Below are 25309 nucleotides of genomic sequence, written 5' to 3'. Positions count from 1 at the left end.
GACTCTGCAATCGGGCCCCAATGGTACGCTTGCGCGCCTTCGAGAGCCGCACGCTCAAGGCATCGGCAGCACCCGTGCCCTCGCGCGAGCAGCACCTGTACGCAACGCAGTGGGAGGTGCAACAGTGGCCAACTCTCGGACGCGATACTCCCGAGAGCTTGCGCTTGCCATCTCTCGTATTGGGAGCGCGCGGGGTCACGGGAAAGTACAAGCGCGGATCTGGCTCAGCGTCCCACGTGCTAAACAACCTCACCCTTTCTCTCCCACTCGCTGGCGCTGCTTGGGGGATGTGTGTTTTGGGCCTTGTCGATGTCTCCTTGACGGTCGTCAAGCAACAACTCCAAGCGTCGCCCCTGCCAGCTATGATCCTCACGGCTGGAACTCAGAACGCGACGACCCGCGGCGCTGCACGACCCGCCCATGGCGGGCTGCTGGGTCTATTGCGCACCGTCCATTCAGAGCAGCCGGCGGCCTTGCTTTCTTGCCTCGACCTTCGTGCTGCCTGTCTCTCATCAGAGCAGGCGTTGCTACTTGCCTCCCGAGTTCGGCTTCTTTGCGAGCAGTTGGAGCTCGAAACTGTGCTGGACGGCGAGGTGATTCGTATCCCTCGTCTTGTAAAAGCCGCCCTGTCGACCGGTGGCCCAATCAGGTTGCACTTTGACGCTCGCGGCGCGGTCAGCAACCTCCGCATCGTGCCCCAGGAAGAGAGCCCGACCCTGGGAAACCTGCAGGTAGAGCTCCAGGTGCTAGCGGTTGGACTCAACTTTCGCGACGTGCTCAACGTGCTTGGCGCCTATCCTGGGGACCCTGGCCCCCCAGGGTCTGACTGCGCGGCACTGGTTGTTCGTCTCGGCAGCTTGTTCAAACACATTGGGATGGGTGATGCTGTTTTGGGTGTCGCCGACGGGCCGTTTCACGCGCTCACGCCCGCCTATGTTGGCCAAGATAGGCGGCTGCAAGTGTGGGCGCGAGTACCGCTATACGCGTCTGCACGTGTGGCCGCGTATCTTGGCTAAGATACGCGCCGGCACAGAATGACACGTATCAGGCCCCGCCGAGCTCGATGCGCGGCAGCGGGTGAGGGCGGCTATTCTCCCCCGAGGCAGGCGAGGATACGCAGTCCCTCGTGTCGCGCGTGTAAGTCCCGGTTGCCGTGCGCGCCAGCGCGTGTGGCCGTGTACCTTAGCTAAGATACGCGCGCACGGGCGTGGGTGGGTAAAAACGGGTCACTTTGCGGGGTTTGCCAACACCTCTCCGACGCGCTCGATCGACTACGACCGGCCGAAATCATATACCAGTAGCGGATTCGCCGATCGGATCAAATTGCGATGTCTCCCTCTATCTCCCTCTATCGATCTCCCCGTATCTCCCCGTATCTCCTCGCATCTCCAAGTATCTCCCCGTATCCCCCCGTCATATCCCGCCATATCCCACCATATGCATATCCCGCCGCGGATACCGCGAAAAGTTTCGGCCAGACCAGGGATACGACACACTGGGCACCCGCGCACCCCCCGAGAGAATCGGCGCGCGCGCGCACTGGCACGGTCCCTCTCGGGTGTAAATAAATAAAACCCTCTACTGTGAGATGGGTAAAAAGGAACAGCAACAGGTCCCCGCCCGTGCGATCTTTGTGCAGGGTTCTTTGTCAAAGTAACGCGACTTATTTGTGGGGGTGCGGGTGGACGGTGGTGGTCGGCCTGTGGTCGGCGACTAGCCGGGGTCGTCCTCCCGATCGGGGGGACTAGCACTAGCCGTCTTCCACATGGTCCCTCGGGTCCCTGCTGCTCTTAATCTCTTCGTACACATCCTCCCCTGGCCCTGCTGATCCGTGATCTCCGCAACCGTCCTGCTCCACCACTGGCACCAGCACCTTCCCTCTCCGCTCTCGTCTCGCCCTGTGGCCCCCCTCTGCGCGTCGGATGTGCAGGTTGACCAAACTGTCGGACAGACTCCCGACGATCCTCCCTGTGCTCGAAGAGAGATCTTTGCACTTTTTTCGGTATTCAGACACAATCACAAAATCACAGCCCGTGTTACTTGGCGTGCCGGTGGGAGGCCTTTTCGGATTTCGCGCTCCGGCCACTGCCACCCACTCTGGTCTAGCGTCACGAGATGACATCGGTGTGGCCCGCCCCCGCGTCGACGGTGACCAGCGAGTCGGTGTCCGTCTCGTTGGTGTCCGTCTCGTTGGTGTCCGTCTCGTTGGTGGTTGCGAGGGTCGCCTCGGCCGTCTCGGTCATGGCGGTCACAGCTTCGGGGTTGGCCGGAGGAGCGATGAGGGCGGCGAGCTTTTCGAGAGCCGCCCGCGACGACGCGGTGTTCTTGGAGAGGCGTGCCGCGCCGAGGGTGACGTCGGAGAGGAGGGAGCGCGCCTGCACGGCCAGCGAGAGCGCGCGCTCGATGGTCGTGGAGAGGTCGGGCGCCGAGGGCGTCTCGAAACCCGAGGGTTGCGAGAGCGAGGAGATGAGGAGCTCGACCGAGGACTGGAGGTCGGAGGAGAGTGCCGTGGCCTTGACGCGCACCTTCTCAAGGCCCTGCTCGGCCGCGTCCTTGGCAAGCGCGGGCAGGCTCTCGGTGACGAGCTGGCGCGTGTCCTCGGCAAACGCGTCGGACTGGATGTACTCGCGGTACTCGGCCACCTTGTCGTACTGAAGCAGGGAGATGGCGGTCGCCTTGAGCGCAGCCGCTGTCTCGGTCGGATGCTCGCGCGCCTCCTGGAGCGCCTCAAGAGCGCGGCACAGCCGCTTGTCGGCGAGAATCGCCTCCTTCTTCTCGACGAGTGACGCCTTCTTGTCGGCCACCTTGGTCAGGAACGGCGCGGCGCGGGCCTTGGCGGGCGCGAAGATCTTCTCCGCCGCCATCTCCTTGACGGGCGCGATGAGCTTCTCGGTCGCGAGGTCCTTTCCCTCAGCGATCAGCTCCGAGCGCCCCTCGGCGCTGCGGGCAAGCACCACCCGCGCGGCCACGGCCTCCTTGGCGTCTGCGACGAGCGGCGCATAGTCGTGGTACTTCTCGGATAGGGTTGGGTAGTAGAGCGCAGCCTCCTTGATCAGGTCAGCCGTCTCACCGTAAGAGACCAGGCCAGTGAGCGCCGAGCGCTGAGACTCGGAGAGGAAGGCGTCGGCGCCCGCTGCCGAGAGCGTGCTCTGGACGAGGTCGGCGCGGAGTTCGCCGTCGGTGTAGGCGGCGATGAGCTGCTCCTTGGTGGGCATGCTCTCGTAGATGCTGCCGAGGCGCTCCTTCGTGGGGAGTGAGTTCAACATAGCCATTGAGTCTAGATGCGCTCGATACCGTCGGTCGTGCGTCCTCCTTGAGCGAACAGGAGGACGCGTTCTCGAGGTTCTCGAGGTGGATATCCTTTGGCCGCGTTGGGTAGCGAGGATTGGTGTAACCCGAGCCACGGAGGCGTGTTTTCTGACGGCCGACCGTCAGTGCACGGAGTTGCCCCTTCTCCGACTGCCCCGGCTAGTTCCCGAGGTCGTCGGGTGTGACCCCTTCGTCCCCCGAGACCTAGCGCGGGTGGGTTGGAGGGGCCTCGGAAAGGCGCGCAAGCACGCCCTACGTCTTCCCCTCCTCCCCATCGGGCCGCATGAGCGGCCACGCCTCGCAGATTCGTTTCCGCGCCTGGGTCAGGCGCGCGGGGCATCCCCCGGGTCGCTCGACCAGCGATCCGAAGAGTGGCCGCTATGCGAAGGAAAGAGTGGGGCCCTCGACGCCTCAGTCCGGCCCTCCGAGGGGGGGAGGGTGTCTCCGCTCCGCTTTCTTCTACTGCCGGAGCCGTTGGTGAGCACCAGACGGCAAATAGACCGACTCGTCCGCATGTGGGCTGTGGCCTGTTCGCTGGTGCCATCGATCTCCAATGCACGGAGAATTTTACCGATTGTGCCGCGTCCCGTGCCCCCGAGTTCATTTTACAAGGGACGGCGAGAAGAATTTTACCGTTTCGCAGGACACTGGGCACGGGACTGGCGCGCACTGGCACTAACACAGGTACACCACGGGAGCCGCCTAAGCGACTCCCGCGAGGACGGCGAGGCACTTAGCTCCGTCCGTCCGTCCGTGGATAGGTAGGGTGTGTGTTTGTTGCCACTGGCTGGCCCCTCCCTCCCACCCAGATAGGTAGGTAGGTTGGTCTGGGGTCCCGTACCATGCGGAATCGACCCTATCCAGTGCTCAAGTGCTCAAGGTTGGTCTTGTTTGGCCCAAAAGGGCCCTGCAATAGGTAGGGACCCCCTATTTTCGCCTTTTCATCTTTTTTCGCTTCTGGGGATAGGTAGGTAGGTAGGGCGTTTTGGCGCGAGTCAGTGTCAACAGACCCCCTACCTATCCGGGTAGGAGCCGGGGAACCCGGTACCTAGGTACATCACCAACCTACAGTTGTATCGGATACAGCCAACCTCGGTCATAGTTACAACAAACAACCCGACGTGTGGACGCGTGCAACATTGGCAGGGGCGGCAGGCGCTATTCTGGCGATGTCAAGGTCGTCTGCCCCCTCAGCAGCAGCGGGGAGCATGGTCGGAAGGGTGCTGTTGTCGCTTTCGGCAAGGCGTTCTACCGGAACATGGTCGTGGGGCATGGGCCCTGCTGCGAGGAGGGAGAGGGAGGGCGGGAGGGAGAGGGGGGGACAGAGGAGTGTGAGGGGTACGGGGGCGAGGGCATGGAGGGGGAGAGGAAGAGCAAGGGCGAGAGGGGGCAGGGGACGGGTCGCTGGCATATTGGGGGGAGAGGGTGGTGGGCGGCGACCGCCGCATACCGTCCTATGGCGGCGAGTATCGCTACGCCAGGGAGGACAAGGACGTCGACGTGCAGCTGCTGCTGTTCGAGTCGTTCGGCGGGTTCGGGAAGGGGGTCGGCGAGATCCCCTGGAAGGCGGCGGACGTGCTGCAGAACAAGCTGACGCGGGCCCAGTACCTCGATGAGGCGACTTGGACCACCAAGAGCTGGCTGGGGCTGCAGAGCAGCGTATCTCAGTCGTTCTTCACACGGCCATCGCATCGCAGAGCAGATTGTGAATGAGCTTGCCTGCGGCGAGGGCGGTCGAGTGCACGGAGCTAAGTGCCTCGCCGTCCTCGCAGGAGTCGCTTAGGCGGCTCCCGTGGTGCGTGGTGTACCTGAACCTGTGTTAGTGCCAGTGCGCGCCAGTCCCGTGCCTAGTGTCGTGCGAGGGAGTTTCCTTATGAAATTCTTTCGCTGTGTTAGTGCCAGTGCGCGCCAGTCCCGTGCCCAGTGTCGTGCGAGGCGCTCACGAATTCTTTTCGGTCAACAGCCGCAACCGACGATATAATATATATATATGTGGCAAAACGCCCTCGCCACTGCTGGCTGGGTGCTCGCCGCCTTGCTGCTTGCGCGGCTCAAGCGATCGCAGCCGCTCACACGCATCGGCGTCAGCGCCAAGCTCCCGTTTGCGCACGCTGTGGTAGCCGGCGACGTGGTGTACCTCTCCGGCGTGACGGCGCAGGCAGACGGCGATCCCATCAGAGAGAGCGACAGCGTGGAGCAGCAGACGCGCAGGGTACTGCGCGTGATCGACGAGCGGCTGAGCCGCGCCGGCACCGACAACTCTCGGGTGGTGCAGGCGCAGGTCTGGCTCAAGGACATAGGTCGCGACTTTGCTGGCATGAATGCAGCGTGGAACGAGTGGGTCGGAGATGATGATAAGCCCACGCGGGCGACGGTCGAGGCTGCGCTGGCCAAGCCAGCCATGCTCGTGGAGATACAGGTCACCGCGGTGCTATGAGTGTGCACAGATTGTCCAACCAGAGAGCGCCGCGGCGAAAGCCCGCACCACACGCACACAGCAGCTGCAAGCCCCAGGTTGTCCCCAATCCCAGGCAACTTCTCCTCCGTAGCTCCGTTGCGGCATGGTACTTGAAGAAGAGAAACTCGCTGTGGTCTCTCCGCAAGGCCTCCCCGACACATGACGCGGGCTCTACCCTCGGCTGACGGGACAGGGCCCCAGCATCGGCTGGGGCCAGGGCCAAAGCTGCCGATGCCCAAATCACTGTGAGTCGTGATTGGGGGCTTTCGCTGTAATAGTAGAGCCGAATCGCGTTATGAAAGGTAGCTTTTTTTGTTTTTATCGTCCGTCCTGCTCGCCTTTGGCTGCAAGGCGCTCTCCATGTCGGCGCCGCCGGACTGGGAGCCGTGCTCCCTCGGCCGGAATGGAGAAGGCAACGCCGACACTTTCCTCAAGCGCAACCATGGCTACGGCTACAACGACATGATTGCGCTTCCGACACTCACCAAGGACTCTCTGCTCGAGAACCTGGCTCGGCGGTACAAGTACGAGGTGGTGTACACCTATGTGGGTGACATCGTCGTCTCCGTCAACCCCTTCAAGAACGTCGGCAACACCGGCAAGGCCATCCGCAACAAGTACAAGGGCGGCTCTCGCACGGCGCTGCCTCCGCACATCTATGCACGTGCGCCATAGACGGGGTCAGAGCGGCGGAACCCGCTGCAAATCTGGCGCACACACCCGTCGAGGGCTCGGCATCCAGCAGCGCCGCTGCGCGATGGGGCGCGCATGGCTGCCTCGGAACCGGCCCGTGACCCAGCCCCGCCGCGTGGCTGCAGGCGCTGGTGGACCACGCCTACAACGAGATGGTGCGGAACGAAAAGTCACAGTCGATTCTCATCTCGGGCGAGTCGGGCGCCGGCAAGACCGAGGCGATGAAGATTGCCCTCTCGTACATCGGCGAGGTGCGCGCGCGCCTCAGACAGCCACCTCGTCTCACGGGCCCGCCGCCCAAGCCGCACTACCAACCTGCCTGGCGCTCCGGCGGCAGGTGTCTGCCAAGAAGGGCCAGCGAGTCTCGGACGAGGCGCGCCGCGCGGCTAGTTGTCTAGACCGAGGCCCCGCCGTAGGACAGGGGCGGCGTCACCCGCAGCGGGAGCGGACGCGCGGCCGAGCTTTGCACGAACGCCACAGGTTGCGTCGCGGCTGATGCAGACCAACCCCATCATGGAGGCGCTCGGCAACGCCAAGACGGTGCGCAACAACAACTCGTCCCGCTTCGGTGCGTGGCGCCGGCTCGATCGCGGCCTCAGCCGCCAGGCTGCGCCTCACGCCTCCCCTCCGTGCGGTCAGGCAAGCACTTTGACGTGCAGTTTTCGGCGAATGGCGTCATCATTGGCGCCCGAAGCCCCATGCCGCAGCCCGGCCACGGCCTCGACCTGAGCTCATGGCCCGCACCGCCTCTGCAGGCGCCTTCACGTCGGCCTACCTGCTCGAGAAGCCGCGTATCACCGTCCACCTCGAGGGCGAGCGCAGCCCCCATTCTCCGGCACTATCTCCTCCGGAGGCCGCCCCCGCTCACGCCTCTCTCGACGCGCCTGCCAGGCGAGCGAAACTACCACGTCTTCTACATGCTCGCCAAGGCGCCCGCGGCGGTGCGCGAGTCGCTCGGGCTGACAAAGTGGCAGGACTACAAGATCTGCAACCAGAAGGGCACCGTCGCGGAGGTGACGACTTGGAACGACGCGGCTGAGTTCGAGGACATGCACGAGGCGCTGCTCAAGGTTGGCTTCACCGAGGAGGCACGGCTCGAGCTGTACAAGATGCTCGTCTTCGTGCTGCAGCTGGGCAACCTCGACTTCAAGCCCGGCAAGGAGGGCTCCGAGGCCAAGGACCCCAAGCAAGTCGAGGCTTGCGCCGCGCTGCTGCAGGCGGCTCGCCCCGCCTCTACACCCGCCCGCCGGCGCATCCCTCTCCGCCCCCAATCCCTGTAAGCCCCACCCCTTCGCTCCTCCCCCAGGTGACTCCGCAGCAGCTGATGGACGCCATCTCGTACCGCACCATGGGCGGCGGCAAGCTCTCCACCTACAAGGTGCCGCTCGAGCCGCGCGCCGCGACAGCGGCGCGCAACTCGCTGTGCGCGCACATTTACTGCCTGGTCTTCGACTGCGTCGTCTCGGTCATCAACGACTACATCAGCGTCTACAACGCGGCGCACTGCGTCGGGCTGCTCGACATCTTTGGGTTCGAGAACTTCAAGACCAACTCGTTCCCCCAGCTGTGCATCAACTTTACCAACGAGTCGCTGCACAACCTCTTCATCGAGCACGTCTTCAAGCTCGAGCAGGAGGTGTACGTCAAGGAGGAGGTCGAGTGGAACTTCGTCTCGTACGAGGACAACCAGCACATCATCGACCTCATCGCCAAGCGGCCGATCTGCGTCCTCGGCCTCCTCGACGAGGGCTGCGCCACCGGCTCCGGCAAGGACTCGACCGTGCTCGACAACATGCACGCCACCTTCGCGCAGCCAAAGTACAAGGCCTACACCAAGCCGAAAAAGTCATCGGCGCGCGACCCGCCGCTCCGTGCCGCCGCCCGCGGCCGCGGCCGCGCTCGAGCCCACCCCCGAACCCCGCCGCCCGCAGGACCGCACCTTTGTGCTCTCGCACTACGCCGGCGAGGTGGTGTACACCATCGAGGGGTGGGTCGAGAAGAACAAGGACGAGCTCTCGCCGGACGTGCTGATGCTGCTCGAGGTGCACTCGCAGTTCGAGCGGCTGAGCGAGCTCGCGCGGGCCGACACGCAGAAGAAGCTCGAGGCGGCCGAGAGCAAGGCCAAGCCGGGCAAGCGCGGCGGCGGCGGGATGAAGAAGAAGACCGTCGCCAAGACCTTCTCGGAGCAGCTGGCGACGCTGATGGAGAAGCTACGCGCGACGGAGCACCACTACATCCGCTGCCTCAAGCCGAACCAGACGCTGCAGGCGGGCGACTGGGACAACGACTTTATGTTCAAGCAGCTCGCCTACTCGGGCACGCTCGAGGTGACGCAGATCCGCAAGGCGGGCCTCAACGTCCGCCGCCCGCTCAAGCACTTTTACCAGTACTACAAGATTTGCGCAGACGACCCCTCGGCGCTGCGCGCGGGGACGGTGACGAAGCGGACCGAGCTGCTGCTCAAGCAGCTGGGCGTCGACGAGAACAAGTACCGCGTGGGCAAGACGCTCCTCTTCCTCCTCAACTTCGAGATCATGGAGCAGCTCGACGCCATCCGGACGGAGCGCGTCGCCGAGTACGTCATCATCCTGCAGTCCTACATGCGGATGCTGAAGCCGCTCCTGCATTACAAGCGCGCCAAGCGGTGCATCCTGCGGCTACAGGGCTTCTGCAAGTCGTGGGAGATCCGGCGCGCGTACTGCGAGGTCCGCGCCGCGGCCAAGCTGCTCGAGCGGTGGACCCGGACCTACCTGGCGCACCAGAAGCTGCTCGACATGCGGGAGAGCGACGACCCGGCGCTGACGCCCGACAAGAAGCGGGAGGCGCTGCTCAAGATCCTCTACCCCGCCAAGCACGGCCGAGGCCGCATCGGCCTCTCGGGCAAGCGCCGGCCGCTGCGGATCCAGCCGACGCGCACCGTCGGCGACGACGCCGACGAGGACGAGTTCGTCGAGATGCCTCGCTTTGAGGTTGCGTACGAGGGGTGGCTCGTGTGCAAGGTAGGCCAGATGGGCAAGTACGAGAAGCGGTGCGGCACAGCGCGCGCGCCGCAAGCGCGCAGCCCCATAGCTCCTCACCTCGCCCTTCGGCCCGCTCGGCAGGTACGTCTCGCTGAAGCAGGGGACCCTCTCGCTGTACGTCGACCATGAGGCGCTGCAGGTCTCGCGCCCCACGGCCCGCGGCCGCCCGCTCGCCCCCTCCTCACCGCTCCGCCCGGCAGGTGGTGCACTCGCTCAACATGGCCTCATGCGCCGTCAGCCTCAAGTCGGCAGCGATCGAGGTGCGGCGCGCCGACGGCGCCGGCCTCTTTTTGCAGAAAAGGCGGCGGTTTAAGGCCTCGCGCTGGGGCGGCGGCGACGTCGTCGTGTTTCAGCGGGATTCGCTCGCCCCCGAGGCGAGCGAGGCGTGGGCGGAGAAGCTGCAGGCTTCGGCGGGCGAGGCGCGCGCCGTCGACGGGTACAAGATGCAGGTGAGCCTCGACGGTGACCAGGACGAGAAGCCGGTCGACCAAAAGGTGGCGGCGGTGATCAAGGAAGGGTACCTGCGCAAGAAGAAGGAGGGCACCTTTGGCAAGTGGGAGCGCCGCTTCTTCGTGCTCTACAACGACGGCAAGCTGCGGTACTACGAGTCCAAGGCCAAGGCCGAGGAGAAGGGTGCGGTCGACCTGCGCTGGTTCGCCCTCAAGGAGGTGGAGGAGGAGATGGAGGTTGCCGAGGACGACACCGGCGAGTCGGCGGGGCTGCGGGTGCAGGGCCAGCTGTTCAAGGTGGTCAAGGGGAAGCAGTTCTCGCTCATCTCGGGCAAGCACGCCCTCTACATGGCGTCGCCAGAGCGCGAGCTGTGCGACGAGTGGATCGCGACGCTGCAGCAGACGCTGGCGCTCCTCTACCAAAAGTCGCCCTTCTTCAATCCGGAGGTGCTTCGCGTGTACATGATGGACGGCTCCTTCACGAGCATCCCGCTGACCGAGAACACGCACGGCCGCGACGTGGCCCGCTTCATGTGTAAGAAGCACGGGCTCAACAACGAGACCGAGTGGGGGCTGCTCGAGCTCTGGGACCACCCCGGTATCGCGGGCAACATGACCGAGCGCAAGCTGCCGGGCGACGAGCTGCTGCTCGACCAGACGCTCGTCAACTGGGAGCGGGCGGCGCGCATACGCTTCGGCATCATCTCGCAGGTGCCGGCCAGCTCCTTCCGGCTGGTGATGCGCAAGGTCACCTCGCTGCTGCCGCAAGCGCGCACCAAGAAGGAGCAGCAGCTCGAGTTTTGCCAGGCGATGTCGGACTTGCGCGAGGGGCGCTTCACCTCGCCCGACAATAGCGAGATCTTCGACCTCGCCGCGCTCGCCATCTTCAAGGACCTCAAGGAGGGCATGACGGAGGAGGAGCAGGACGACGACCTCGTGCTAGAGGCGTGGCGTCGGAGCGACCCGCCCCGCCCTCGCACCACATTGCGCTCACGCGGCTGGCCTCGCGCGCGCGCGCTCTGTAGGAGGGGCAGCTGACGGACCAGCTGCACAACTACCTGCCGTCGCACATGTTCCGCGCGCTCGCCAACAAGCGGCGCGGGCTGCAGGACTCGATGGTGGAGGAGTGGGATCGGAAGGTCGTGCGCGCCTTCAACGAGCTCACCCGCGCCGAGCTCATCGAGACGGAGAGCATGTCCGAGGCGTGCAGTCCCTAGCCGCGAACGCCGAGATGTTGCTCGCACGAAGAGCCGCGGAGCCTTGGGGTCGGGGGGGGGGGGGGGGGGAAGTTGGGGTCGGTGCTAGAGGGAGGCGGTGCCGCGCCTTAGGCGGGGAGTGCACACCTGTAGGTGCGGCGCATCGTCCAGTCCTTTCGGATGGAGACCGAGCTCAATGCCGTTGCCGCCACGCGCATGTGCATTGAGCGGGTGCGACTGGCGCCGCTCTGCTTCTCGGCGCAGTACATCGCCGAGATGTGGTCCGTCGACAAGATCCTCAAGGTGCGACGCGGTCGGTGGCGGCGGGGAGAGACGGGGAGTGGGGGTGTTGGGAGCGCTGCGCGGCGTCTCCTCTCACACGGCGCCGCCCCACACACCAACACCCACAGGTGCTGGTCGTGATCAACGCTGGGGGGCTGCACGTCTACCGGCTTGGGCCGTCGCCGGTGCTGATCTCGACCTTCAACTTCGACACGCTCGTCTCGTGGCAGTCGATGAACGACATGCTTATCATCAACATCATCTATGCCACCAAGCACGACCACAACAAACGGCGAGCGAGCGCCCCCTTGCAGTTTGCCCTGCCCGCTCGCCATCTCGATCCCACCCCCCGGCCCCCATCATGCGCCATCCGCTCACACGCCGCCCCTTCCGCCTGCAGGCGAGAGAAGCTGCGCTTCCTCACGCGCGAGGCGATCCACATGCGCAATATCCTCACAAAGTACGCTGAGGTTGTGCTCGCCAATCTGGTCAAACGCATGCGAGAGCGCGACGCGATGCAGCGGGAGGATGACAATTGAGAGAGGAGAGCCGTGTGTGCATACTAAGGTAAGGTAAGGTAAACTTCTCCACACACACGAGGTGGTGGGGCAAGGGGGGGCAACCCTCGCGTCTCCACGTCTGACGACAGGAGCCCCACGGCATTCAAAGTGCAAGGCCCAGTGCGCGTGGGTGAGCGGTGTGTGTGTGTGTGTGTGTGTGTGTGTGTGTGTGTGTGTGTGTGTGTGTGTGTGTGTGTGTGTGTGTGTGTGTGTGTGTGTGTGTGTCTCACGTCACTGCATCCTCCGCCGGTTCCTCCCGTCGCCTCTTCTTTGTTCGAATGTTTTTCAATCCATCCTTCACGAAGCCCTCCCATGTAGCTAGCGTTCTTGGCGAATGTCTCGAAATGGCCAGCAGGCGCTGTCTGCTCGCGGTCTGTGCGGGCCGCTCGTCCTCCTCGCCCTTCTTTCGTCCTCCCGTCCCTCCCCTCCACCATGGCCTTCTCGGCACTTCTTTCTCCATCCGCCTCGCCCTGCCTTTTCGCATCGTGCCGTTCGCCCTCCATTCGGTGACCTCCATGGCTGTCCGCCCCTTTTTGGGTGGCGCTCTCGATACGGTTGCGTCAACCTCGACGTCGCTGTCGCCCTCCCCGTCCCCGCCGGCGTCCGTGCCTCGGTTCGCGTCATCGGTAGCGTCTCCGTTGTTCCCTCGTGCCCCGCCGTCGCCCTCTCTGCTCGGGCCGTTAGCGATTTCGCTCCTCCTGCGTGTCGCCCCTCCGTCCCCTCCCCTTTCTTCGTCGTCATTGTCGCTGTCGCGAAAGCCCTCCGGTCCCTCGATTCCCTCGCCTATCCCCTCCGCTGCGTCGTCCCAGTTTATATCCTCATCCTCTGCGCACGTCGCGTTGGCTTCCTCTCTCCCCCTTTCCTCCCTGCCCCTCTCGCTGTCTGGTGTTAATGGACCCCCTTCCTCTCCCTCGCCACCGTCACCGTCTCCATCCCCGTCGCTACCGCCCTCCATGCCCGCCGCCCTTTGTTTCACACTCGTCTCTGCCATGTCCGCCGTCGCCGCCGTCCTGTCTGCTGCGCTCTGTGCTCCGTGGTACAGTCGCTTATTGTTGCTCAGGATTAGCTCACGCACCAGGACAGACTCCTGCTCGTTATTTTGGCTTGCCGATATGCATCCAAAGTTCCACGCTAGCTCCTCCTTCGTCACGTCTATCTTTTTGCAGTATCTCGCGAATGCCGTCCGCGCTTGCTGGGGTGTTATTGCGTTCGTGCATACTGATGTACCGCGATCACCGTACCGCGTAGCTGGGATATTTTCAAAAAAAGGCAGTGGGAGGGCGGGAAAGGCCTCCTCGCGGGCGCCGGACAGGGTCCACACCCCGTACATAAAGATGTGTACGGGCCCCCGCACGGAGGATGGGAAGCCCCCTTGAGAGAGTCTCACAAACACTTGTCTTCGTCTATTCGGAGTTCGGGCGGACAATGCAACTCGGCCTCATGATCGTCGCCGCGATTGTTGAGATTGGACTCGGTGCGGAGACCCGAAATAGAGGCTGGGCGCCCGTATTCGGCAACGCTTGACAGCGAGGCGCCGCTGCCCGACTGCGCCAACGCGCCTAGTGCGATGCCGCTCGAACACGTCCGGCGGAACGCCGCGTCCATCGCGCTGCCCATCGAGCTGCCGATGCTGTGGCTCTGCTTGAAGCCCGCCCCCAGCATGCAAGCCTGGCTCCCAAACTCCCCGCCTCGCTGCGTGAGCGTCGTCGACCAGGAGGTGTTCACCAAGGAGCTGGAGCTGCCGCCAACGCCCTTACCCACCTCGCCGAGGCCGCGTCCGCTCGCCTGGCCTCGACGCCACGCGCCGCCGGCGCAAATCAGACCCACCAGCCAGCCCGCGAGGAAAGTGGTCGCGATCACGCCCGCGGGGGAAGGGCCGGGCACGTGAGCGATGTACTTGCCGATCTCATACCTCTCGCCCGACGCGTCGCGCTCCCACCACCCCTCCGCCCCGCAGCCCGCCCCGCGGCAGTCGCCCTCGACGTATAGTCGAGCACGCGCCGCCGCCATCCCGCCGCCCTCGGACGCGCGCCGCCGGGTCACCGCGCCGAGGGCGGCCAGAGGCCCCTTTGGTCGTAGCAGCGGGTCGCACCAAAGCGAGACGTCTCCGCTCTCGACCACCCACCGCTCCTCGAGGCCCCAGTACCGAAAGTCGTCCGCGCGCAGCGTGAAGGAGACCTCGACGCTCGAGCCTGCCGGCAGCAGCACGCGGCGGAAAGCCTTGAGCTGCTGCGCCTCCGGCACGACCCGCCGGAAGTCGGCGGCGGCAAAGAGAAGCACCGTGTGGTTGAGCGCGAGTGAGGAAGGGTTCGAGACAGCCACCGACGCGTTGACCGCGCCGGTTCGCGGGAGGGCGCCCGAGGAGAGGAGGAGGGGGCCGTACTGCAGCCGCGAGTAGGAGAGGCCTACGAGCCGAAGACACCAACCTCAGGGGGCGGGAAGAGAGGGAGCCGGGTCCTGTGCAGCGTCTTCAGAGGACCGCGTGGATACGAGGGGGCTGCGGACACAGTGAATGCAGCGGAAGACGGCCGAATACGGCGGAGTCCGTGTCCTCTCGCTGGAAGACGGGAATGCGTGTTCCGCTTCTAGGGCGCGAGATATGGGGAGATATGGGGAGATCTTCCGCTTCTAGGGCGAGAGAGGCCGTGCCCAAAGGGCCACGCGACGCCACAAGTGCGCGAGCCGTCGCACTGCTGCGTGACGGCGTGCCTGCGCCCACGGCGGGGCCGCGTGACGAGACGCCGTTCACAGCGCGCCGGCCACCGCTGCGTGGGGTGGGGTGCCAGTGCGGGTAGAGGAGAGAGGAGGCGGCGGTTGGCCACGAGATTGGAAGCCGGCCTGACGGCTCGAAGCGGCCAACCAGCGCGTCGGCGAGCGCGGCGCCGCCGTGCGGGCCCGGCAGGAAGGACTGGAGGACCGCGTTGACCTGCGGCAGCGCCTCGACGCCTCTCTCGATCAAAGATCTCATCCCACACACCTCTCGCTCTCCGCTCTCTCTTGACCTGCGGCAGCGCCTCGACGCCGTGCAAGAGGCGCGGCCGGCCGGTGACCAGCACGAGCGCGATGGGTTTGCCGGCGGAGGCGAGGACGCGCACGAGGTCGATCTGACCTAATGAAGGGCGAATTAAGGGTAAATTAAGGGTTGATTCAGGGCGCGCACGAGGTCGAGCTGACCGGCGTCGAGCGAGAGGTCGTCCAGGTCGCCTGGCTTCTCTGTGTGCGGGTCCTCGCCCAAGCAAGCGACCACGACGTCGGCGGCCGCCGCAGCAGCGATTAGCTCGGCCGACGAGTTGGTCTGCGCGCACGACGACCGAACGGCAAAGGCGGTGCCGGGGAGCGAGCAGCCGGGGAGGTGGTCCACCTCCCAGCCGTCGACAGCGCGCAGAGCCTGGGAGGACGGGGGGGAGGCAGCGGTGGGGAAGAGGCGGCGAGGAGGGAGTTGGCAGTGGGGAGAGGCCAAGGAGGGGAGGTATGAGGAGATATGGGAGATTTGACCTCGAGCAGCGTCGGCGTGGCCGCGCCCGGCCGGCTGCCCCGGATCTCGTCGTCGGCGAGCGTTCCTTGCCAGTGCGCCGTCCAGCCGCCAGAGAGGCGGCCCAGCGAGTCGGCAGCGGGGCCTGTTCACAGCCGCAGGCGTGAAGAGAGGCTGGCGCGGAGAGGGTGCCCAGCGAGAGGCGGCAGCAGGGCCCGTCACGAGGACGCGGCTATATCTCGCCTATATCTCGCCTTTATCTCGCCTGTATCTCGCCTATATCTCGGCTATCTCTCGCCCGTCACGAGGACGCGGCCGACGGAGCCTCCCTCGCCCGAGGGGCGGAGGGGGAGGAGCAGCGGCGGCCTGTACAACAATGACAACAACGACCATGATGACGATGCTGCCGGCGGTGATGATGATGATGAATACGATGAGGGAGGAGGATCATTACTGAGCGGGGCGGAGGGGGGGAGCGGCAGCCTCTCGTCGTCGTCGGTGCCATCGCCGCCGACGCCGCGCGAGGTGCGCCATGCGGCCATCCGCGCGCCTACAGGACGGTTCAGGGAAGGGTCAGGGACAGCCCTGACGCCGCGCGAACTCATGCGGCCATCCGCGCGCCTACAGGACGGTTCAGGGAAGGGTCAGGGACAGCCCTGACGCCGCGCGAGCTCATGCGGCCATCCGCGCGCCTACAGGACGGTTCAGGGAAGGGTCAGGGACAGCCCTGACGCCGCGCGAGCTCATGCGGCCATCCGCGCGCCGCAGCAGCAGGCGAAGCCCGTGGTGCCGTCGTCGGCAGCGACGTCGCCTTGGCCCGGGTCTGTAGGCGGGCACCGCCACCGCTCCGTCCAGCCGCACCCGCCCCCCCCCTCGCCGAGGTACGCGTCGCACTCCTCCACACCGACCGCCGCGCCGCCTTCGGCCTCGCCTGTGCCGTTGGAGCCACCGGGGCTCGACGGTGGCGGCGCCGGCTCTGGCGAGAGTGGCGGCAGCGGCTGCTGCTGCGGGGGCCCAGCACACGGCGGCGCATTCTTGAGCAGCGTGACGGTGGCGCGCGCAGCCTCGTGGGCAAGTGCGGCGTCCGAGGCGCTGCCCACGCTCTCGACGAGCCGCACCGTCGCCTCGCTGTGCGACCACGGGGCGGGGCGGACGGCGGGGGGCGGCGGGAGCAGGCCGAGCCACTCCTAGAGACAGCGCCCGCAGCAACTCGCTAACTAGTGGATTAGTTGATCGACTCATTCATTCCGAGCCACTCCTTGAGACGGAGCACACGCAGCGCCGACACGTCGAGCCGCGCCTCGTCGATTGCGAATTAAGGGTGAATTAAGGGTTTGATGAAGGGTGAATTAAGGGTCGACTCGCGCCTCGTCGATTGCTCCGCTCGCGTGCAGCCGCTCCATCAGCACGGAGAAGGACTCGTCGGTGGGCACCTGTGGTCATTGCCATCGCAGTGTGAGCGGGTCAACTGGCGAGGAGGAGAGAAGGACTCGTCGGTGGGCACCATCGACATGTCGAGCGAGCTCGAGCCGCCGATGGCGAGAAGCACCGCCTCCTCCGGCGAGCGCGCCACGCGGTGGAAGTCGTGCAGGTTACCGACCTCGTGCCAGTCCGTCACCAGCAGCCCTTCGAAGCCCAACCGCTCGCGCAGCAGCCCCTGCAGCAGCGCCGCCGAGCCAACCACGGGCTCGCCGTTCACCTCCTGGTAGCTCTCCATCGCGCTCTGTACGCCGGCGTCCACCGCGGCCTGGAAGGGCGGCAGGTAGGTCTGCTCCAGCTCGCGCCGAGACAGCCACGCGCCCTCGCGGTCGTGCCCGTTCCGCGGCGCCGAGTAGCCCACAAAGTGCTTCATGCACGCCGCCGCACGCGCCGGGATCTCGCCCTCGCCGCCGCGCCGCTGCATCCCCTCCACCACCGCCGCGCCCATCCTCGCGACCAGCAGCGGGTCCTCGCCAAACGTCTCGTACACGCGCGGCCAGAGCGGGTGCGTCGCGACGCCGAGGATGGGGGCAAACATCCACGGCGTCGCCGCGGCGCGGCTGTCCTTGCCGGTGAGCCAGCCGGAGGCGGCGGCGAGCGACTCGTCGAAGGACGCGGCGAGGCCGAGCTGCTGCGGCAGCAGGGTTGCGCCGCGGCAGTACGACGCGCCGTGGACCGAGTCGATGCCGTAGATGAGAGGAGGCAGACCCTCGTCGGCGGCGGCCGCCTGGACGTGCTCGACAGAGGCGCGCCACTCCGAGGCGTTCCAGCCCGACGACCCGCATCGCGGATCGGTGCCGGAGAAGGGAGAGTTGAGCAGCGACCCCAGCCGGTGGACGCGAAGCTGCCTGCGCAGCTTCGCGTCGTCGATGCGCAGCGGACAGCCGTCTGCGAGCACCATGGAGATATCCAACTGCGTCATTTGGCCGATCTTATCGGCGGCGCTCATGCGTGTGAGCCAGAGCGTAGCGGCGGCCATTCGTGAGCGAATTGTGCGGTCGAGTAAATTGTAAAGGACAGTCGCGAGGCGTGGAGGTAGCCGGGCACCGCGCACGCCCCCCTTCCCTCTGCGGCGGAGACGCGAGCGCGATCAAAGCACGCTCACCGCAAATCGTAATTTTCTTTTTTTACTACACTTTCTTTTTTAAAGGTTCTCTCGCCTCCCTCGCCTTCTCTAACTGAGAAACTGCGGAGAGAGATAGGAAGTGGTAGACGCCCGAGGGTGGGCGACGGCTAACATTGTGTGGTGGCGGCGTACCGTCCTCCCATCCCTCCCTTGGGTTTCTGTTTTCTTTCTTTCTTTCTTCTCTAACGGAAACGTTGATGCCTTTGCATTTTACCATCCTATTCAGGTCTAATCTCGGCGTCAGGCAGGGGGCATCCCCACTGCCTTCCAGCGGGCAGAGGGCATCCGCTGCACTGAAAGCCCGCGAGCGGTCGCTCCGATGACCTTTCCGCGCACGTGGTCGTGCCAAAAGTTCATTGACCTCGCCGCGCGTGTCTGCGAGCCAGACATCCGTATCTGGCGATCGAGGGTAGATTCCATCGGCCAGGTATTGTAATCTGCGCGGCCCGCTAAGCGCATTGACCACTGTTGACCGCCGCGCGATGCGCCTCAGGCCCTCTGCGTCCTCTGCTGCTGCGGCCCGTATAGACGGGCTGACACAGACGAACGCTGGCAACTGGAGCAGCGTCTGGAGCGGCTGGACCAGCATATCGCGCTCCTCGACTCACGCCTGAAGCCAGTGCTGAGTCTCGCCGAAATGGGCTCGCCAGAGTTCCTCATTGCCGAGTGGAACCGCGCCGTGGTGGCGCTTGGCCAACACGGGCGCAGGATCGGCTCCGGGTTTGCGCTTCTCACCTCCTTTGGGATCCGCCTCGTCACCGCCTTCCACGCTCGAGTCGATCGCTGCTGTGCCCGCCAGCGGTGCGCCGGCGCCTTGCGCGGCACCGCTTGTGGTGGCCACGCTCTCCCCGCCCGACCTGCCGACTTGCGGCGCCATCGGCCGCTTTCTCAGCGCGGCGTCGGGCCCGCAGCTTGTGGCGTTGGTGTGCGGTCTGCCCGATGACGACGCGCAATCGCTCCTGCCCATGTGCAAGGCGCTGGGCGCGACTCACCTGCACCTTCGCTCGGTCACAGGAAGGAGGTGAGAAGTAGCCCCCACTCTCGCCCTGCCTGTTTGAGTCCATACATGTCCTGCTCGACTGCGGTTGGGATGCGGTCTCTGGGCCGCTTATCGACGTCGGCGTTGGCGCCACGATCACGCACGATAGCTGGCCGCTCCGCGCGCGGGTCCTTGCGCACTCGCCCTCACCGCACATGCGCACCGCACTCTCTGCGCATGAGCCGCACCTCGACCTCGCGCTGCTCAAGTTGATTGGGCCATTGCCAGACGACGACGAGGGCGACGACCTGAACCGGCCGCTACCCTACTTGGAGGCTAGCGACGACGTGCGGGTCGGCGACAACGTCGTGATCCTCGGCTATGGGATGCAAAGCGCCTCCCAGGTGCAAAACACCATGCGCGGCTCGGTTGCGTGCATCGAAAGAGTGGACGAGCGGTTCGGATGCCGCGTGATCGACATCCAGGGCGACATGCTGTCCGGCCACTCGGGTGGGCCCGTCGTCTCGCTGCGCACGCGAAGGGTCATCGGCGTCTGTCTCTGCTCGCAGAGCGAGCAGCTCGACATTTTCGTCGTCGAGGACAACGGCACCGTGCCGGCGCAGGACCACCATGGGCGTCCCATGCGGGGCAGAAACTCGGTCGGCGGCCTTCACGTGGCAATGCCCATCGCCGAGCTCTCCTCACTTCGCTGAGGGGCTCCTTCGTCTCACACATTACCTGGCGCACGTTCTTATTGCGCCTTGAAGACGCATGGCCTTCCTGGCGTTGGCAACTCTTTTGCATAGCACTGGCCAGATTGGCCCTGCGCCCCTGCGGCATCGGTGACAGGTCGCAGGCTCATCTATTGTGCGGTGTGTATGTGTGGTATGCGCGCGCAGACTGTCGAATGGAGGGGCGGAGAAAGTTGGTCAGTGCTCTGTCTGTGTGCTATCCTTTCTCTAGCTCTAGGGTGATGGGTGTGGCCCCCGGGTGTCGGGGGGGCCCCCGCGGCGCCCGGCGTGAGCGGTGTCGTCGACGTCGTCGCGTGCGTGTCGCGTGTCGAGTGTGTGTGATGGGAGCTGATGCCCCCCTGTGATGAGAGAGTAGCCTGCATTGTGTGGAGCTCGGTGCGGTGAAGTGTGATGCTGTCTCGAACTCTCACCTCTCACGAAAATGTGCATTGTGAATGGCAGGATACAACGATTTCGAAACTGGCACAGCTCACAGCCTCGGGAAGGTCCGCGCGAGGTAGCCCACCGCCCAATCCTTGGTCGCCTCGTAGGTGCTGAACTGGATTGCGCCCGACGCAAGCGCCCTCGCAACCTTTGGCGCGACTCCCGCCCAGAGCGCGCCCGCCCCCTCCTCCGCGGCCACGCGGCGCAGCGTGGCGGCGACGCCCGTCGCATCGGACGTCATGATCCGCACGCGCGCCACGTCGAGGGGCGTCGCCAGCGCCTGGGCGGTCGCGGCGGCGGCGGCGCCTCCGACAGCGGCCTCGACGGGCGACAGGCCCGAGCGGCCGCGCCGCGCTGCGTAGGACGCCTTGAGCTGCTCGTACAGCAAGAACTTGACCACGTCCACCGGCGTGGAGTACGCATAGTTCGGCCCCGCGGAGGAGTAGAAGCCCGCGACGCCCTCCGCCCGCCAAATTTCGACGGCAGCGCCCGCCGTGTCGGACGCGACGCCGGCCTGTCGCCGCACCTTGAGGACCTCGGACGGGTTCTTGATGCCCCAGTAGGCGACGTTGGCGCACGCCACAGCGAGGACGGTCGTCTCCGCCTTGCCTAGCTGCAGACCGGCAACCGCCCGCTTTGCGCCATCCTTGACGGCGAAGAAAGCCGACGCCGCCGGCGCGCCCGATATCAGCGCCGGCGCGAGGCCGTCGTACGGCGACTTGAAGAGCTCGCCCAGCACTGCGCGCCGGCCGCCGCCTGTCCATCCGGCGGCGACCGGCGCCTGCAGCCGAGCCTTGGCCGTGTCGAGAGGATGCAGCGCGAGCTCCTTAACGGTCTTCTGCACTGCACCGGCGAGCAGGCCGGACCAAAACTCGGCGGCCGCGCTCGGCGGGACCGCTGAAGCAGCCACTGTCACCGCCGAAGCCTGTGGCGCCGCGATCGCGAGCGCACGCGGCGCGCCTGCCACGAGAGGGACGGCCGCCAGCACGGCGCGTCGCCGTGGCAATAGGCCGCTCTCAAGGGCTCTGACACCGCCGGCCACCTGCCTGCAGCCACACACGCCAGCTAGCAACGTGAGAGCGAGCGAGCAGCGCAACATACACACAACTCAAGCATGTGAAGGTAGTCCCCCCCCATCCCCAGGGCCTCCAGGGCTCGCACCTCAACCTCTCACAGGCCAGCGCACAGCGCCATAGGACGTATTTTCTTCTCAATAACAAGGCTGTGAACATTTCGGGCCCGGGGTTTATGTGAACACAGACGTCCCTGGGACCCCGTGACGCCGTGTTGCATGTCACTGTCATCACTGTGCGATTTCGGGGCCCGGGGTTGTGCGTTTACGTGAACACAGACCATAGCGCCATACGACGTATTTTCTTCTCATAACAAGGCTGTGAAGTGTGTGCATGTGCATGCACGTGTAAGAGAGAGTTTTTAGAATTGAGCTCAAAGTATTCTCCTTCCAACCCAGGCGGGGCGGGGGGGGCGGCGCGCGGGGGGGTGCGGAGTGCGGTGCGGTGCGGGTGTGTGCGTGTCATGTGGCTGCAGCAAGTGACCAGGCGGGCGCTGTCGCACAGGTTTTGCAAGCCCGCACCGCCTCCGAGGACCCGGCTAACCCCGACCGTGCCTTCACCCGCCAGCCGGAGCAGTCCCCGCAAACCACCTCGCCGCACAGCCGGCAGTGGTGCTTTCGTCGGAGCAGCCCAAACTTCTTCTGGCATATGTTGCACCCGCGGCGCTCGTTGTTCGGCACCCACCCCGGCTCTTCACTCGTCAGCGCCAGCGCCGGTTCGGGGGGCGCTATTGTGCGCCGGTCGGCCACCTCTGGGGCCGGGTCCGGCTCAGAAACGCTGCCGTATATGCCCTTCGCCGAGAAGGCGAGATCGACCAGCGCCGACCAGCGCATCTTCGTGAGCCAACCGCTGCCCCTGGCACCTTCTTCTGCAGTGACCTCACCACTAGCGCGCTCGGGTGCGGGTAGATCGGCGGGGGGAGGAGTCCTGGCTCGCTCGACGGCTTCCTCCGTTTTGTCGGGGGCGGCTGCATCGGTGGTGGGTGCAGGCGAGGAGGCGGTCAACTCGGCGGAGCCCTCCCTCTGAACTCGCGCCCGCAACTTTCCGGCAAGCGCCTCCACCGGCATCTCCTCCCAACGGCCCGACGACGAGAGTTTTTGGAACGCGAGCGACAGCTCGGCGGCGAGTGAGTCACGGCTGCGCCGCGCCAGGTGGAGCTTCACGTAGAATATGCTGGCTACCAGGGCAATCACGGGGATCCCTGGCAGAAGGTCGATGGCGCTGCCCGTTGACGAGCATTCGCACGCGATTGCCAGAGATGCTAGGAAGACGGTTCCATCCTTGCAGGTGTCTATCGCGTTGGTTACGCGGGAGGCGTTGATGACGTACCACAGCTTGGCCCGTGGCGTGGTCATCCAACAGGTCATCTGCATGTAGAGGATCGAGCTAGCCGCAAGCGTGAAGGACGACATGGCGACGCTCAGCATAGTGGCGATGATGGACGTCACGTCGTCGAGACCAATGCTGCCAGCCCCCTCCAAACTGTCTCGAATCGTCGTCAAGGTTTCGGCCTCCTCGTACGCAGGCGTGAACACCACGGACAGAACCAAGGCCGCGATCACACCAGAGTTCATGAGCTCGTCCTGCGTGGACCCGATCAGCTCCTGTGCCGCTTCAATGTCATCCTCGTCGAGGTTGCCGTCACCTTCCTGATTGATGCTCGCAAGCGTCAGCAGCCTTGAGGCGTTGAGGCAGCCGCCGAGGTGAGCTATCGGGTCCTTGGCTCCGACCACGCCAACGAGCTCCAACCGAGCAGCCTTGGCCATCTCCGGGATGGTCGCAGGCCTCACCATCTGGGCCCCGCCGCTGGCAGCCCGGCGAAGGTGGCTCATTGCGCCACACTTGAAGAGGAGTAGCGTACACCGTGGCACGGCGCAGGCCAGGTGTCAGTGGGCGCGGCGCCGTCTCCTCCGCGAGTCGCTCCTCCCCGACTCCCCGAAGGACGTATGATGCGGAAGGTATATGTCGGGCGGAAAGGAGTTCATTGTAAAACTCGCTTTGTTTTCGATGAGGTTTAGGTATGTTGTTTGCAAATCAAGACACAGAGCTCACACTCTCTCGCTGATATGCAAGATGGCGGAGGCAGGAGGGGGGAGCTCGCTCGCTCAGCGCGCCGGCGACGCAATGAAATTTCTTCCTATGAAAAATGAGGGATGTTCAGTTCGCTGCGCAGTGAGTCCGCAGACTTAAGCCATGATGCGGCTCTCGAGAGCACACACGGTACTAATAGTGTAATTAATAGCAAATAGGACGAGAAATAAATGTGAAAAACGCCGGAATTCGGGCGAGTACTCTCGCTCGGCACACGAGCTACTTGGAGCACTCGGAGTGCAGTTATCAACCGCACATCCAGGGCCAGGGAGCTCAGAAGCGCACCCAGCGCGCAGCGGGCCGGATGATTGGCATCGGGTTTACGGGCTACCGCGCGCAGATACAACGCGATCCTGCGCGGCCTGGGCGGGAAGGCTCCCTTTACGGCCCGTCTCCATATGCACGCGGCCTGGAGGTTGCCCGCCTGGTGTGCTTCTCCTTTCGCCATCGGAACGCTCCTGCCGAGCCTCCTCTGCGACGCGTGCCGGTTCCGGGAATGCAAGCGGCAGTGACCTTTCAGCTTTCTCCTGGGGCAACACCACGAAGGCATCACGTCTCCATGCTGCCGTCAAGTTGGAGCCAGTCTGCGGCGACCACAGGCACAGCGCTCAGAAAGGTACATACAACATAGCGAGCTTTTCAGAGTCAAAAGCTTTTGCGCGAAATCCCTGCACTGGTGGATTTTGGTACGCCCCCCCCGCACCCTCTATATACAAGGGCTGCTGCATGTGCGCCCTTTCAGTAGTGCTCCACGCACCGTCGGGTGCGTGGGCGGTAAGGAGGAGCCGCGCGGCGCGCGCGGCCCTTGGTGACTGACAAAAGTTGTTCAGGAATAGACTACAACACTTCGGCGACCGTAAATATATCCGCGCTCTCGGCGCGTATAGCCGCGCGCCGCGTAATCACGTAAAAGCAATCGAGTTGCTTTTACGTGACGTAATATCTCGGAGTTGGAAAGTGTGAATGCGCACCCGCGCATTCGGTCATGGAGAGGCACGCCCCTCGCTGGGCGTCACACTATTCAGAGACTTTTGCGCTCTGTCCATCATCTATAAACGTGATACGTGTAAGAGCCGTCCACTGTTATTCTTCAAAAATTCCCCTAATTCACTGACTCAAGCTTCGAGGAGCTGCTCGACCGCTGCGTCGAGCGAGGCGGAGCGGAGGAGCGCGCGGCGCAGCCCCCCCTCGCTGACGTGCGGAAACATCTCACGCAATGTCTCAAGCGGCTGCTGCGGCTGCTGCGGCTGCTGCGGCTGCTGCAGCTGCTGCGGCTGCTGCGGCTGCTGCGGCTGCTGCGGCTGCTGCGGCTGCTGCGGCTGCTGCGGCTGCTGCGGCTGCTGCGGCTGCTGCGGCTGCTGCGGCTGCTGCGGCTGGCGCTGCAGCAGCGGCGTCGGCGTTGGCGGCTGCCGTTGCGGCTGCTCTCTCGCCCTTCCGTTGCCCCCGCTCGCCGCCGGCCGCGCCGTCCGCTCGAAGTCTCCTCTGGAGCGCACCACCTCGAGATGCAGCCGCGGCAGCCACGAGGGCCACGACCAGAGGTCGGACGAGAAGAGGAGATACGTCTCCTCCTCCTGCTCCTCCGCCTCTGGCTCGCCGCCGTCCGGGGCGGCGGCGCCGCCTCCGCCGCCCCTGCCACCCAACGACCCGCCGCCGCCATCATCGCCCACTCGCGCCGCCGCCTCGACCTCCGCGACGCCGCCGCCAACGCTGCCGCCTCCGCCTGCGCCCGCGTTGGCCTCTCCACCAGCAGCCGAGCCCGCGGCGGCGGCGCGAGGGGCTGGGGCGCGTGCAGGCGAGGCAGGAGGCGGCGGCGGTGGCGTGGCGAGGGAGGCGCGGCAGATGGGGCACGAATGCGACTGCTCGAGCCAGGCACGGAGGCAGCGGTAGTGAAAGTAGTGGCCGCACGGCAGCACCTTTGCCGTGTCGAGGTTCTCGCGGCAGATGGCG

The 25309-nt window shown here is 65.2% G+C and overlaps 5 protein-coding genes across 5 annotated transcripts; 1 reads left to right on the top strand and 4 right to left on the bottom strand.

The window, feature by feature from the left end:
• Positions 1 to 1937: 1937 nt before the first annotated feature.
• On the bottom strand, positions 1938 to 3294 carry EMIHUDRAFT_432185 (hypothetical protein). The gene has a single exon (XM_005775510.1). The coding sequence runs from the start codon at positions 3270 to 3272 to the stop codon at positions 2109 to 2111; it is 1164 nt and encodes a 387-aa protein (XP_005775567.1). The 5' UTR covers positions 3273 to 3294; the 3' UTR covers positions 1938 to 2108.
• Positions 3295 to 5299: 2005 nt separating this feature from the next.
• EMIHUDRAFT_461238 (hypothetical protein) lies at positions 5300 to 13249 on the top strand (the record flags this gene model as incomplete). Its single annotated transcript, XM_005775509.1, has 17 exons — positions 5300 to 5728; positions 6119 to 6352; positions 6586 to 6711; positions 6798 to 6833; positions 6941 to 7028; positions 7100 to 7144; positions 7216 to 7272; positions 7352 to 7650; positions 7767 to 8240; positions 8392 to 9488; positions 9562 to 9619; positions 9681 to 10865; positions 10955 to 11131; positions 11279 to 11428; positions 11536 to 11720; positions 11808 to 11962; positions 13179 to 13249. 16 exons carry the CDS (start codon positions 5300 to 5302, stop codon positions 11944 to 11946), a joined length of 4779 nt encoding a protein of 1592 aa, XP_005775566.1. The 3' UTR covers positions 11947 to 11962; positions 13179 to 13249.
• Positions 13250 to 13350: 101 nt separating this feature from the next.
• On the bottom strand, positions 13351 to 17897 carry EMIHUDRAFT_95707 (hypothetical protein; the record flags this gene model as incomplete). Its single annotated transcript, XM_005775508.1, has 11 exons — positions 13351 to 14372; positions 14731 to 14893; positions 14970 to 15076; positions 15142 to 15355; positions 15463 to 15584; positions 15894 to 15989; positions 16021 to 16060; positions 16092 to 16131; positions 16277 to 16626; positions 16801 to 16872; positions 16944 to 17897. 11 exons carry the CDS (start codon positions 17895 to 17897, stop codon positions 13351 to 13353), a joined length of 3180 nt encoding a protein of 1059 aa, XP_005775565.1.
• A 2309-nt stretch (positions 17898 to 20206) lies between these two features.
• On the bottom strand, positions 20207 to 21302 carry EMIHUDRAFT_432184 (S-adenosylmethionine mitochondrial carrier protein). Its single transcript, XM_005775507.1, has one exon. The coding sequence runs from the start codon at positions 21295 to 21297 to the stop codon at positions 20245 to 20247; it is 1053 nt and encodes a 350-aa protein (XP_005775564.1). The 5' UTR covers positions 21298 to 21302; the 3' UTR covers positions 20207 to 20244.
• Positions 21303 to 21840: 538 nt separating this feature from the next.
• On the bottom strand, positions 21841 to 21990 carry EMIHUDRAFT_49564 (hypothetical protein; the record flags this gene model as incomplete). Its single annotated transcript, XM_005775506.1, has 1 exon — positions 21841 to 21990. A coding segment is annotated over one exon (150 nt), but the record flags the coding sequence as incomplete, so codon positions are not given.
• Positions 21991 to 25309: the final 3319 nt, after the last annotated feature.

The sequence above is a fragment of the Emiliania huxleyi genome (genome assembly GCF_000372725.1).
Source record: "Emiliania huxleyi CCMP1516 unplaced genomic scaffold EMIHUscaffold_3, whole genome shotgun sequence".
Lineage (NCBI taxonomy): Eukaryota > Haptophyta > Isochrysidales > Noelaerhabdaceae > Emiliania > Emiliania huxleyi.
Note: the sequence above shows the minus strand (reverse complement) of the source record. Positions and strands in the feature narration are given on the sequence as shown.

Coding starts and splice junctions, on each gene's coding strand:
- EMIHUDRAFT_432185 (XM_005775510.1), bottom strand. CDS start 3,272: ATGGCTATGTTGAACTCACTCCCCACGAAGGAGCGCCTCGGCAGCATC.
- EMIHUDRAFT_432184 (XM_005775507.1), bottom strand. CDS start 21,297: ATGTTGCGCTGCTCGCTCGCTCTCACGTTGCTAGCTGGCGTGTGTGGC.